At 53.2% G+C, this 15,054-nt stretch overlaps 1 protein-coding gene across 1 annotated transcript in view; it reads right to left on the bottom strand.

Annotated features, from left to right (window-relative positions):
• The window catches only part of Lrig1 (leucine-rich repeats and immunoglobulin-like domains 1), a gene marked incomplete at its 5' end in the record, with an annotated part of 110,685 nt that overhangs the window by 6,433 nt on the left and 89,198 nt on the right, over window positions 1–15,054 (bottom strand). The window contains 6 exon segments of the mRNA XM_013513717.1: window positions 432–713; window positions 1,233–1,553; window positions 4,423–4,586; window positions 8,295–8,366; window positions 9,175–9,246; window positions 14,500–14,580. Of these exon segments, the coding sequence (XP_013369171.1) occupies window positions 432–713; window positions 1,233–1,553; window positions 4,423–4,586; window positions 8,295–8,366; window positions 9,175–9,246; window positions 14,500–14,580 (992 nt within the window).

Genomic DNA, 15,054 nt, shown 5'->3' with positions numbered 1-15,054 from the left:
ATCTGTTTTCATGAGAAACCACTTTGAAGATATCAATATGTAATACAACAAGCATTGTTAATTCCCTACCACTCTGTTTGTAACTCCGTACTGTCTGTACTGTTCCTTTGCTATTTTGTAAAATGTTGTCTGTCTGTTAATATTTTCTTCCTTTTATTTAAAAAAAAAAAAGTGTCTTGTGTACATGCACCCACTCCTCCAGACAAATGTAAGCATCATGTACCGCAAACATGTACTAGAGGGACGGACAGAGAAAGGGAACGAACTCCTTGTTCAAGAAGAATCTTAGAAAGCAGCCCCAAATTTCAAACTAGGTAGAAACAACCCATCCAGGCTCTGCAGAGCAGTCTGCCGGGCTTCCTTCTAGGTGATTCCAGTATTTCTGTGTGTCCCTCTCGCCCCCATCCCCCAAGAATGTGTCAGTAGCATACCTAAGACAGTCAGGGTGGCATTTGCGGAGATGGAGCCGGCCGAGTTCTGGGCAGTGCAGCTATACATGCCCGAGTCGTCTATTTTCACATCAGTGATGAAAAACACATCGTCATCTGGCATGACATGCATGCGTCGCTCACGTGCCGCGGGGAAGTCCGTGCCCCCATCTTTCTGCCAGGCGATCTGGGGGTTAGGGTGGCCGGTGGCGGCGCACTCCAGGCGGGCCGTGGTACCCGTCCGCACGGCGATGTCATAGGGCATTTTGGTGAACGATGGCAACACTGGAAGACAGTGCGTACAGGGTGAAGCCCGGGAAACGCCCCGCCAAGGAGACTTCCCTGCACCTGGCTGGCGTCCGCTCACCGCCTGCTCACCCTTGACGCAGGACCTTTGGATCAGCAAGGGATGCCCGCTTCTCTACCACAGGCACAACCTCTCCATCAGCCTCCACTGAGGCCCACGATGGAACGTTCCACCTCACCGTCACCGGGCTACACACGGAGGTCTCTGAGAAGCAGGGCCCTGACGTGTGCCTGCTTTAACTAACCACCCGGAAAAAGCCTGGGAAACAAAAATACCCGTCCCACCAAATGGAATGACAGAAGGAAGGCTGGCGCACGCTGGCCCCACGGAAGCTCATGGGACGGCCTTTCCTCTTGGAGAAACCCAGTTTAGACAGGAGTTACAGGGGCCCAAAGAAGCTTGTGTGCCTCCTTCCTGGTCACCTTGACAGGAGTAAGGGGAGGTCAGGAGTGTGCTCTGTGGGAACCCTGCAGCGCCGCAGAGACGCATCTCCGTACCATTCACGGTGAGCCTGGCCTTCTGCGAGTAGGTGGAGCCGAAGTGGTTGGTGATGACACACTGGTAGCGGCCCTCATGCCCAAAAGTGACGCGACGGAGATGCAGGATGGTGGTGTACTCCATCACCTCTCCGTCCTGAGCACGGACATGGGCGAAGTTCTCCATGTCAGCATTGGCCAGGACCTCATTGTCCTTCTTCCAAGCAAAGGTCATAGGGGAGCTGCTGCTGCTGGCGGCCGAGCACGTGAACCGGATGTCCTTGCCCACCACGGCTACGATGGGCTCTGGCTGGGTGATGATCTGTGGCTTCGGGAAGTCGTCTGGGGAGAGAAGGGTCAAGTGTGAGGTGCGCAGGCTCTTAGTACACAGGGCACCAGCTGCTGTTTAACAAGAAACCAGGTCAGAGACCAAGCAGAGATGAACTCTCCCACAGGCCGCCATCATCACTGTAAGTGGCATCTCAGTGCTCAGAATTCATACAAAAACTTGTGTATGAAGGTTGACATTATTTAAAGTAGGTGCAATCTAATAGCCATCTTCTGATGAATGAATAAATATATATCCATACAACAGAGTATTACTCAGCCATTAAAGAATGAAGTACTAATGGATGCTGAAAACTTACGCTAAGGGCTAGGCGTATGCTCAGTGGTAAAGTGCCTGCCTAGTATACCGAAGGCCCTGGATTCAATGCCCAACTTGTAGGGGTGGGGACAGCTAACTGAGGAAAGGTAGGAACAAATGGCATAGATTGTACGACTCCATGTATTAACTGTCCAGACAGGTAAGTCGAGACGTAATATAAACAAGCAATGGCAAAGGCCTTGTCGCAAGGGAGAGTAGGGAGCAACTGCTGATGCTCTGGGGCTGGGCGTTTCGGAGGTGATGAACATGCTTTTCAAATCAGTAGTGACGACACAACTTCTGAATATGCTAAAGCCATCCAACTATATCTTAAAGGGGTAAGCTGCTATAGTATGTCATATATGTTTTAAATTTTTATTTTTTGTTTTCTTCCAGTACCGGGGATCTAACTCATGACCTTGTGCTTGCCAGGCAGGTGCTGTGCCACTGAGCTAAATCCCCAGCCCCTTACATGTTTTAAATTTTTAATGAGCTACAATTTACTTAGACTAATTCACCTAAAGTGTACACTTCCATCGTTTTTAGTGATTCACACACAGGTGTATTTTAAAGCAGAAACCCTGCACTTTTAGCTCTTCCTCTTCTCCCGCCTTCTTTCCCCAGCCCTGAACAGCCACTAATCTATTTTCTGCCTCTACAGATTTCCCCATTCTGGTGTTTTACACATGGATCATGTAATTTGTAGTCTTTTGTGACTGACTTCTTTCAATTAAGTAATCATTTTCAAATTTCATCCACGCTAAGAGACTACTTGCTTTTTAATGCCCAGTAATATCCCACTGAATGGCTTAACCGTCTTGTGAATTCATTCATACAGACACTGATGGGCGTGGGTGGACCCCACTTCACAGCTATTACGAGTAATGCTGCTGTGGACGCTCATGGGGACATTTCCGTGGGACGTATATATCTATCTGTATCTATCTTGGATGTACCTAGGAGAGACCGATGGTCACATCCTCACTCCTGTTTCTGTTTAAGTCAGGAGCTGCTAAGCTGCCTTCCAAAGTGACTGTGCCATTTTACACTCAGGCCAGCAGTGGAGGGGAGTTCAGGTTTCTGGACCCCCTCCCCTGCACCTGTTCCTACCTGCCCTCACGCCAGCCACCCTGGTGGGCAGAAGGAACCTAATGTTTCCTTTTTTAAAGAGAAAGAGTGGGAAACACCCACGGAGCTTGAAACTGCTCATCCGCCAAGCATTGTCGCGACTCCCACTAAGGCAGGGAAGTCTGAGCGGAAACACGGGGTGCGCCAGACAGATGTGAAATATACAACTGCTGCTATCCAGAACACGCCAGGGCCACACGCTAGGTGCTGTGCCCTGAACGGCCAGCTGGCTCATCCGGTGGGAAAGGCTGCCCCGTGACGGCAAAGGGGAGGAAGCGGCAGAAAGCTGACTTGGAGGGAACTCTAGAAACAGTGATCACAGACTTGAGCAATGGCTCGATGGCCCGCGGCCTGCACAGCCGGTCCGTGCCCGAGAACGGGAGCTGTGCACGGCCTCGGGCCGCACGGAAGCAAGGGCTGCTCCGCGGCAGGGCGGCAGCCGCGCTCCTCGCGGTCACCTCCCTGCTCTGAACAGGGACCTGCACAGCAAGCCGGCTTTAAGAAGTGGTAGCAGCGAAGGAGGTTGTGTGTGCGTGTGTAACACGCTCATCTGCTGCCCCACAGGGCACTTCCTGCTACAGCCAAAATGCAGGACAGAGCGGCAGCTCACAGGGACTCCCGGGGGGCTCCTGGTGAGGAGTGAGAGCAGCGAGGACCGACAGGCTTCGAAGGGGCCCAGTGCTGACGCGCAGTTCCGGTCCTGTGTGGGAAGCCCTCACTCCTGCTTGGCATAAACACCTGGGACAGCTCAGAACTCCCCTTGCTCTCCGAGACCCCCATCTTCCCGGCCGTGAGGCTGTGTCACTCCTGTCTGAGACAGCCTGTGTGTGTTTTCAGCTGTTCGGCCTTCTCTGCATTCTTTGCAACCGAACTTGGGCCCTGATCACCCCCGGTCACAACGACTGCAGGAGCTACATTCCAACGACCAGAAGGAAGAAAGAATTTCAAGCTACCAGTGCGGATTGCAGTGGTCTGGAGAAACAGCAAGAGTGCAAGCCAACACTGAGGAATTATTTTTACGGCAGCAAATGTTCTCCTGAGACCCGCTCTTCCTGTGTTTAACCTCTCATTCTTGGGACTGGAAAGAAACACACATTAAAACCCAAGCCCCCGACACTGAGTAAAATCACAGCTAAACCCAGGCACCAGCACCGCTGTGAAACACCAGAGCTATCTTCCTGCACCTGACGGCTTGATTTGTAGCTGTGCCCACTGTACTCCCCTCTGGTGAAACGCACGTACTCCAGGAACCACGTAATAAGGCACCACACAGTAAATACTGTGTGTGGTTTCAGGGGGAAATAAATCGTATCCAGCAGCTGGTGTGTAACCACAGGCTGGGGTTTTCTTGGATCCCAGGAATGACTCCCATAATGGAAGGGATTTCTCCTGGCTGCCTTGCCCTTCATGAAGACAGGATGCCAAAGATGGCCTTACCACACACGAAACTCTCCGGCGGTACTGAGAAAATGCTCTGGCCCTTCAGCGACTCTGGGTGAGCACACGTGGCTGTCACGGAGGCCTGCAGTGTCCGGCTCACCAGCCACGGGGGCAGCCACTTCAGCTGGCAGTCACACAGGAAGCTGTCGCTGTGGATGTGGCTGAAAGCAGAGGAGAAGCGGGTGTTCACCAAGTGACCACAGGGAGAGCTCTTTCTTAGTACGTAGCGTAACCACTCACTTTCCGCGGGCTTCTGGTCCCGGCGCCAGCGCGTTAGCCGGGACTCGCTTCCTGCAGGTCCTCTCCAGTAACTGAGGGCAGTGGAATCCATCTGCTTGAGCTCTCTGCACCTCTAACCTGCTCCAGTGATGCGGAGCGCGCGAGCAGCGTCACGGCATGGTGCAGCCCTGCTCTGCAGGTGACGCTCTCCTGCGTCACCCCGGGGGTGCCCTCCAACCTTTTCTGGCCATGGATACACCGAACAGTGGCAGGAACACTTTCTCTCTTTGGTGTTTCTTTTTCTGACCAGCTACTGGGACTTTCAAACTCAATCTGAGACGTGGACCTAAATTCTGCAGCAAGTCCAAGAGTGCGCTTTTCCTGTGTGGCTGTTGCTTTGTGGCTTGTCAGTGCTGCGCGGTGTCTGACGTCCCAGTGTAAGCCCGTCGGAATGCCACCCTCTTGTTTATTTGTCTCTACACCAGCATCGGTTAGGGGGCCAGCAGAACTCAGCTGTGCTCCCCGAACAGCGCTTCTCAGTTCACTGCCACTGCCCAGGGAGCACGAGAACGCTCAGCTTTGGCTTTGTGAGGCTCCAACCAAACCAGAGAATATTTTCTTTTCCATTTTTTAGCCACTTAGGATAAGCTTTTCAGACAGAAATCAGAATGGCCATCTGAGAAGACATTCCTTCCTGAGGAGTCACTAGATGGTAAGTCACCCAGAAGGTCCAGCTGCCCTGATGCTGCAAAACCTCAGGGCTCGAGCTCAAGAGCAACGGCTGGCCCATGAAGAGAGAAAAGACAGGAAAAACACCTACACGGCATCCCCGGAACAAACCATCTCTGTACCTGGTGACCAGAGGGGGAGGCGTGAGAGGTCAGAAATTCCAGACACATCACGCCAGCCAACAAAGCCCCCTTCGCCAGCCACCGCTGTCCTCAGACGCCAACAAAACAAGCTTGAGGACTGACACTGTTTCTATTTCACTGTCTTGCCTCCTAGTGAGCAGAGAAACTGTCAAACTAGCCAATCACAAGGAAGAATGAAATTTAATCCCAGGCCCCCTGCATTAAGTGAAATCTACTACTCCTCATTCCCAGATGAGCTGTGCATCTTACTGAAATAATTCTGCCAAGTTCTTTACCAAAGATTGAAATAATTTATCCCGAAGTTTACAGTAGGCGTACAGGCCCTCATCATAAGACTGCACGTTTTCTCAGACGGGCGGGTCAAGCTCCAAGAGACACTGGGAGCTGTCCGGCTGCGTCACTGCAGGTAGCAGAACACGTTCCTCCTGGCCAGAACAGACTCCTCTCTCCCTGCGCATGTGCAGGCGAGCATCTTGCACTGCGGAACGAGCGCTAGGTGGTAGCTGGCCGTGCCAGGCACTGGGGACCCCATGAGCCTGGTAAAGAGAAAGAAACTCCCTGCCGTCAGAAGCACCTGGGCTGTGGTCCAGCAGGACAGCCTGGGCACTGTACAGGAAAGCAGAGGACCAAAGCGGGCCGTCACCGTGACACTTCAGGCCCTTTTGTGGGGCAGGGAATGAGCATGGGAACACACGGGGGAAAACAGATTTGAGCTCTACTTGGTCAGCTGTGTGTGGAAAGGTCTGGGCCTTGTAACCCGTTTGGTGTGCCCGCTGGGCACTGTTAAAGAATTTCCCCCTTGGAGAGACCAGGCCCTACAAGAATGGAGAGAAGGTTTTCCTGAGGAATGAGGCAAAGGTCAAAAAGACAGGGAGAGACTGAAGCCAGGCACTAGGGCAGACAGTGACCTCCTGACCCTCAACCCTGCAAGTTCTCTGACCAGGGCCAGCTGACTGGCCGCTGAGGGCCACAAGCGGCCTTCTCAGGCCTTGAGTGGCCCCGCCTCCAGCCATCTCAACACTTCGTAGGCTGACGCTGTGCATTTTCCTGATTCCAACTGAAGTGTGTTTTTAATCATTGCTGTGGAAAATTACCCAGAGGATGACTAAGTGCACAGGACAACCTGCCCTGATCTGATGGGGTAAGAGAATGACCGAGTGGAATGAATCCATTTCTCCCCTCAGAGCCCTGGGCCCAGGCCAGCCACAGCTGGGTATATGCTCAACCGATGGGAAACCCAGGCAGGAGACCTGGCCAAGCGTCCAGAGCAAGCAGAAGCAGTGCTTTGTTTCGGTGGGCGGCAGAGTGTGTCCAAACTTCTGGAAGGGTCCATCTTCTTCCTAACTAGAAAACAGTCTCAGAAGAGCCCCAAAAGGAAAATCTTCCTTCCCTCCTCTCCCAGCTCTCTCATTTAATACAACAGTATCTGCAAGTTTCAAAGAAGAAAAGTAGAAGTATACAGAAAAAGCTCACCCCCCCCATCTTTTACAATCAGTGTTTCATTCTGCTTACGTTATCACAGCCCTATATCCAGCCTTCCAAAATGGTCCGGCATCCTCTAGTCCCGTTCTCTGGAACAGGAACTATGGAATTGTTTCTGTCTTACCCAAACGAGCAGAAGCAGAACTGCTGAGGCTAGAAGAACAGAGCATTCTGCACAGCCCCACGGTCCAGAGAGCCTGTTACAAATTCCGGTTCTTAGGTCCCGACCCTTCTAAGAAAGAACCTGGCAGCTTCAAGTTTCTTGACAATTGATCACCTTGAGGCAAGTGTCTGAGCACCTCCCCTCCTCTCAGGAATGTCACCTATCCACTTCAGTTCTCATCGGGGACACTGCACCTGCGTCCCCACTCTTGCCTTCCCTGCCCCAATAAGGGTCCAGAAGGAGGGGCCTCAGAAATGGAAGGAGGCAGGGCACAAGGCTGACCAAAGCACTTCTCAGCACCCGAAGCCACACCTGCAGGGAACTGATACAAAGACCAGAACTTACTGGCTGCAAAATGAGTCACATGTGGCAAAAGGCACGGAACCTTGGAACTGCCGCCTGAGTACCCAGCTAGCTCCTCTCTCGTCACCTGAGCGCTCATGGGGGCAGGCCACAGCAGCACTACAACAGCTCCGCACCCCAGCCATGCCCCTGCCTGGCGCACAGCCCCTCTCATACAGGTCCTTCACTGTAAGCAAACCCAAAGGATGAAAACCTGACTCTGACATAATGACCGAATGATTATCCACTTGATAGAGAGTTTTTCACATTATCCAGAACAGTGGCTAGCAAACTACAGCCTACAGGCCTACTCCTTGTTTAGTCAACGCAAATTTCACGCTCACAGCCATACCCACTTATTCATGCATTATTTCCAGCTGCGTCTGCCGTAATAACACAGCTGAGCAGTCATGACACAGAGCCTTCGGCCCACAGTACCACGTCACCCTTCAAGAAAAAGTTTGCTGTCCTCTGCTCCAGAGTAAGTGCTGCAGGACATTTTTTTGAACAAACTTAGCTTCTATGCACCTGTAAACAATCGCAGCTGTTACATAAAGGGAGCATAATACAATTAGGGGTGTTTCTTAAACACCCTAAGGGTGTTTCTTTAGAGCAGAGTCTGAAACTCTGCTCGTGGGGATGGGGATGGGGATGGGGATGTAGCTCAGTGGCACAACGCCTACCTGGCAGGCACAAGGCCCTGAGTTCAATTTTCGGCACCAAAAAAAAAGTTTATATATACATATATATATTTTCGTGTCAGTGATGGCCCCGAGCTCCCAGGTACTTACAGCTCTTTAAGGTTCTTCATCTTTACAAAGGCATCGAACTGGACAGATCTAATGGCATTCTCTCCCAGGTTTCTGAAATAGAATACAGTGACTTATGCAAAGAAACCCTGGACACTTTTCAAGCAGCCACATGCTTGTGCCGGACACTCGGGGATTTTCTGGGACTGCCCTGGCTTCCGAGATGACCCACAGACACTGTGTGGTAATTCCACTCGGGGAGGGGGGCCCTCTCACTTCACATATGCTGACACAGCCCGTGCAGCGGCTCAGGAGTCAAGCCAGCCTGAAGGGCAGCACTGATACCAGGCGGAGGCTGCTCAGTCAACAGGCAAAATCTTCCCTGGCAGAATTAAGGTTGAACTTGATTCAAAGAGGAAATAATCTGAAACCGCACTCTAGAGGCATCCACTGCAGCAGCCACAGGAACAGTCCGGATGGCTGTCCGCCTCCTCCCGGGGTCTCAGGGGCAGCCATTCCAGGAGCGGAGACTGCAGTCAGGCCCAGCATATGCTTGGCATGGCTGAGCTGCTTTTCAGCAGAGCTACTGACTGGGCCAGGATAAAGAACCATGGTGAAAGCGGCAATGAGACAAGGTGCCCGTGAAGGAGCGGGGCAGGGGTAACAGTGCAGCAGGAGAAAGGAAGGTACGTATCCAAATACCCGGCACATTAACTAGGAGCACAGCGACCGGCCAGCCATGTGTTCAGGGACTGTTCTCGTACAGGCAAAATAAAGGCCGAAGTTGAGACTGACTTATAATGAGAAGGAAGCAGCTGGTTCTTGCAAATAGACTGTTTCTTGATTTACGAAGATACAATTAAATTGCTAGCAAATCTCCCTGGCAGCCACTCGGGCAGGTCATGTCTGGCAAGGTACTCACAGGTGCTCCAGGCCTTCCAGCCCCGAGAACGCTCTCTTAGCCACGGACTTGATCTTGTTTCCAAACAGAGTCCTGCAGTTTCCAAACAGAAGATATCAGGGTCAGGGAGGCAGGACAGGGCTGAGGAAAGAGAACGCACAACCAGGGCAGTGCTGCCTGGTAAGTGTGGCCAGTGAGAGGCAAGGCGAAAGCTGATCTGTGCAGAGATTATAGGCTTTCCCCGTTCCAAAATGAACACTTATCTTTATTAGAATTTCACAGTGATGACAGGCTGGAATTGCATACCCTGCCTGGCCTACCAAGGCCCGTGCAATGTCAAATGGAAGTCACCCTGCCCAGCCTGGGCTGCCTTTCTCCAAGGACCACCCGAAGGGGTGGAGGGTGAGGCTGAGTCACGGCCGCCCAGGCGCAGGACTGGTTACTGTTTAAGTTAAGAGGAAGCAGAGTCTGAGAAGGTAATGAAAACTGCACCCATTAAAAACTGCCATCCACTTCTAGGAATGCTTCCGGGGGTGGGGTCCGCCAAACAGACAAGAGGGGACAGGAAAACGGGCGTCCATCACGAGGGCTCCACTGTTCTTCACACCAAACACGCATGCAGGCAGCCGGCGTGCAGCTCCCGCGAGCTGTGTCCTTGGCCGCAGGACCTGCGGGACACGCCCTGTCCTACGGCTCCTTGAGCAAGGCCCCAGGTTATATACAAGGTTCATTAAATCTCATGTAGTTGGGTCCTCGACAGTTGACCTTCCAGGTTATGTAACATCTCCATACCCTTGGGCTGCTGACCCAGGAGAAGTAGCTGCTGCTTCCACCAGTTCCAACCCAGCCACAACAGCAGCTGTTAGTTTTCTCAGACCCTAAAGTCTGCCCCAAAGGACATGTGGAGAAGAGATTCAGCTGAGACCTTTAGCAGAGAGGTAACAAACCTGACTTCAAACATGGAATCACAATGGGTGCGTTTGTGTTCTAGAATTAGATTGCAGTTGAAAGGAGGATGTGTAGAAGAAAAAGAAAATAATGAAATCATAAAAACATGGTACCCTACTTTCTATGCCGTCTTCCGCCCCCAATAAAGCAGTGAACTGGCCAAGCCCTATGGGGAACAGGCAGGCTACAGGTGGGAGGAAGCGAAGCTGTGGGCCCCGCAGCTCGCACGCAGGGCGGCGGTGAACCCTGTGAAGCTTTAAGTGACGACAAACAGCCCGCTGCACACGCACGCCGTAGGTTCGCCACCACTGCCCTAGGGCGCGCTGGACAGAGGGAATGCAAAGCATCGCGTGTCTCTCCTCGGACGAGCATCCAAAGCAAAGGCCTCTCTCCAGTCCTCCTGGCCTCCTGGAACAGGAGCCTGTCTGCCGGTGAGCAACCAGCTGAGTGGAATCTTCTACTCTAATGTCCTCGCGACTCTCTAAAGAGCTCGCTAAGAAGGCTGAATGCCTAGGAATTTGCAGTCAACAGGTCTGGGATAGAAAGTACCAGGTAACAGGGCACACGTGGGCAGAGAAAAAAAAAAAAAAGAACGTCTGGAGAAAGGCAGCCTGGCTCAGTCCCTTCTGGGGAGAGGGAATTCTTGATCTGGGATCTCACCAAGTACCAGGCAAAGATCTGGACTATAGGCCAGCTCTACCTTCACCCTGCTTAAGATTCAGACCCAAATGGGGAACCCCTCCATGAAAGAAGAAAAAAAAAGGAAAGGTGAACTCTAGAAACTGAAAATAAGAGGGTGGCCTCGGCCTCACCTGGCACCAAGGCTGAGCTTGGGCCGAACCACAAACAGGGAGTGCGGGGCCAGAGGCAGTCGTGCCCAGGGCAGGTACAAGGGTGCCTGCTCCACCTGCTCCCAGGGCAGCAGGGGCCCATGGGCCAACTCTTGGGCAGTCTCGCCACTGGGGAAACAGACCGCTTGGCTTCCCAGGGCGCCTCCCGTCCACCAGCCCCCAGAAGTCACTGTTCTGCCCGTGGACAAGGCCAGCTCTGTTTCCTGCCGCTCCTGGATGGTCAAGAGCAAACAGGCCGAACCACCTGTTCCCTGACTTTCTCTCAGAGACAGCCTACTGGATGCGAAAACATCTGCACAGCCTCACAATATAAAACTTTAATTTTAAAACAAACCAAGAGCACAGAAAACCCAGTGGCCTTGCTAACTTAGGCTCTCTAACCATAGAACTAGCAGCAAATAACTAGCAGTGATGTGTCTGAGGGCGCTGCCAACCTCTGCGCTTACTCAGATCCCCCCAGGCTGCGGCACTGTGTGTTCCAGAGGAGCTGTGCAGTGAAATCGCCTATAAACTCGACCCAGGAAAAAGCTGGGCTTTATTTCATCCATTAAATATTAGTCACGTTGACCTCTTTTACAATGAGAGCAGGCTGTGATTTCTAATGGTGACAATAGCAATAAAACAAACTCTCAAATTCTCAATGACTGAGGGCCAATCATCTTGCTGACGGATTAAAAGAGGCCCTTACCTTCTCCCTGGAGACATCTGGGTCTCGGGGATAGCGCCTGGGCTAGTAGGCTATGATGGTTCTAATAAACAGCTGCTGTGCGGGTAGAGAGGACGGATGCTCTGTCCCCCAGCCAGGGCTCCCCAGGAAGCAACAGCTGGCCTGACTTGGAGCTGGAAGGGAGCTAGGGAAGTCACCTCCTAAACCCTGTTAGATACCTCCTGGCCAGTGCAAAAGCAGCAGTGCAGGCCCTGGGGGGCGGGGGCAGCGCTACGGTGGTCCTTGTTCTCGTGCCCTTTGGAGAAGCTATGTACAACTCCCTCCCCTACCATGAACCCACGCTGCAGCGCCCACTCTGCCCACTGTCTTTGGGGGAAGCTCTCCAGGCAGGAATCTAGCGGCTTCCTCCCACAGTCTGGGTCTGCACACTTGCTTCACAGATGCCTCGTGTACCCCACACCCGTCCCACAAAAGGAATACAAGGGAGCGGACACTGCCGTGTCCCACGCCAGTCAGCAAGGGTTCTAATTAGCTGCCTCTCATCTGCAGCCCAGAAGCCCTCCCACCGCCCCTTGTGTGGCACAGACACAGAAGAAAGGCAAGGCTAAAGCTAGGAGCGCTCTAGCCACTACCCAAGAGCTGCCCGAGTCGGCTGAGATCAGCAGCTGGAAAGAGGAAGGCAGGGCAACACCCACCCAGGACCATGGAGGGAGGCCTCACACGGCTCTGCTGCCTACTTCTCCCGCTTCTGGGAAACATCTGCCTTTAGGTCTGGCCTCCTGCATGGCAGAAGGACCCCAAGTCTCTGAGTAGATCCAGACTGTGGGCCTCTCACACTCTCCAAAGGCCAGCGCAGGCCAGATCAGACTCAGAGCACCGACTGCCATCCCCACGGCGCTGTAGGGACAGCCCTGCTTGTGCTGCCACGCTCCCCACTTCCCGAGGTCCCATGAGCGAGGTCCCAGCCACTTGGATGGGGCAACACAGTGCGGTGGCCACAGTCTCCGGCAGCGTGTGGAGGAGACAGGCTAGGGAAGGGGAGCAAAGCAGCTGGTTCCCTTCCCAAACATTTGCTCAGCTCCTGCACCACCCCAGAGCAGCGGGCTGAGCTGGAGCTGCACACCAGGATCATGTGGACACCATTCATTTTCCTTATTTCCTTGTAAAATGCAAACTTCCGCACACCATGAGGACAGGACAGGGTCATAAAGCGGTTGTCACATACTAAGAGCGGTCTCAGATTGTCCCGATCTGCTGTGTTTTTGTTTTTGTAGTGCTGGAGATTGGATCCAGGGCCTTGTGCCTGCTAGGAAAGTATTTTGCCAATAAACTGCATCCCAGCCATAGACTGTCCCAATCTGATTTTCCCTCTAGCTCTGCCCTTTTGCAATTTTCTAACCCAGGTGGATTATTTCAAATCCAGGTCATAGGCATCATACTGTTTTCTGTCTTCATCTCAGAAGGCCTTTTTCCTTTTGCAACATAACCATGATATCATCACACTTGAACCACTGACTGCTCATTTAAACATATTAAGGGATTCTTGTTACCTCACAACTTGTCAAATATTGGGGGGCCTTGGTCCTCCCCATCTCAAACACAGCCTCCACCTGCAAGACAGTGAACCAGTGGGGCTGGGTAGCTGAGGCTGGAGAGCCTGCACAGTAATGAGTCTCAGTGTGGAGAAAGTGCCTCCGTGCGTCAGACAACGTAAGGAAAACAGGTGGGGCACATGCCTGGGGCCAGCACAGAGCAGCTGACCACTGCAGTGGTGGGAGGGGAGCAGGAAGAGGAGCACCAAGGAGCAGGACTCGGGAGGCAGTCAGGCCGATTTACGCAGCACAGACCCCAGTGACCGCAGGAGCAACCTCTTGGAAATCACAAAACCCAAGGAGCAGTTCTGGGTTCCACTGGCATGACGCGCAACAGAAAACACCGCGGTGCCACCACTGCCCACCCGCTGGCTGCTGCAGCTGAGGCCAAGGGAGGCCTAAGCTGAATGCTGGCTCTGGCACTCTGCACCCACAGCCATGCTCCCGTCCTGAAGCTCCTCGTGTCAGCAGGCATGCACCACAGCCCATAGCTGCTCTGGGGTCCTCTCCAGCTTGCCACGTATGGGAGGAGGAGCCAGGAGGTTGGAGGAAGGGGAGGAGAACAGACAGTGCTTCTGACATCCCACCCAGCAAGAGATGCTCAGGAACAAACACTCCTGAGAGCCAGAACAGCTCATTCTTCCTCAGGACCCGCCTAGCACGAAACTGTCAAAGCCCACATGCTTCAAAACAAAGCTGAATTTACCAAACAGACTTCACACGACTGCCTCAGGCCTCAGGCTCCAACACTTACTTTACGTGCACACCCTGCTCGGCCCCCTGCCATTGGGATGGGCTTGGGGAGATCAACGGCAACTGTCTCGTCACCCTGAGCCCACGCCTGCATGGTAAGGACCCCAAACTCTGAGTTCAGAGTAGGCACTGCTGTTGTCCTTGGTAATGGCTCTATTTGAGATGACAACAAATACTGACAGGAGCCTCAAAGCTATCAAGTTACTCAAGACACTTTATAAAATTTCTAGAATTGAGGAAAATGGCACTCTCCTTTGTAGAAAGGACAATAAAAACTTACTTTCACATGAGCTGTGAAGTGGCCCTGAGAGAAACTCCCAGGCCACCAAACACCAGCTGTATAGCCCCAAACCCCACTGCCTGCCGGGTAGGGGAAGACCCCCGATGTGGCAGGCTGGGGGCTGTCCTCAGCCTCTTCGCCCCACGGCAGCAGATCTCAGCAGTGCTGCTCTCCACTGGGGTCCAAGACAGACAGGCACAGGGGAGCTGCCGGAGCGGCCACCCATGCCGCAGCGGCGTGCTGGGAGATACTCACAGCTTGCTGAGGCTGTCAAGCCCTGCAAAGGCACCATTGGTGTCCTCTATTGTGCCTGAAATCTCGTTGTGGTCCAGATCCCTAGAGAGAAGGCAGACTGAGCTCAGCATCCGCTCTTAAGCATACGGAGGAGACCACCTCACATCCCGGATTCCACCTAGATATGCACCCTGGAAGCCCAGCGTCCCATGTAGTACTGCGAACTGTAGCCCTAGGAGGAAGCCCTGCTTTGCATACATGTCAGTGTGGCCTGGATTTCTTAGGCTTCCAACACACTGCCTCACACCTCGCACACTAAGCTCCTCCCAGCTCCATGTGCTCCTGCGAAGGCAGCTCACACCAGGCGCTGGGGCGAAAAGCACCGCAGAGAACACAGGGAGGCCCGTCTGTCTCCGGCCCTCACGGAACACACCTGGCCCTGGCACGGAGCAGCAGCCCCAAAGGGCTCCTTCAGGTTCCTGTCTCCACCGGAGCCCCTTTTCTCTCTGGACTTGGCTACGAATCTGCACAAGGCACTTGGAGGAAGGGGATGGCAAACAAAGGAGCCCTGGCCCA

Source organism: Chinchilla lanigera, unplaced genomic scaffold (assembly GCF_000276665.1).
Source record: "Chinchilla lanigera isolate Chin_1 unplaced genomic scaffold, ChiLan1.0 scaffold00020, whole genome shotgun sequence".
Taxonomy (NCBI): Eukaryota; Metazoa; Chordata; class Mammalia; order Rodentia; family Chinchillidae; genus Chinchilla; species Chinchilla lanigera.
Note: the sequence above shows the minus strand (reverse complement) of the source record. Positions and strands in the feature narration are given on the sequence as shown.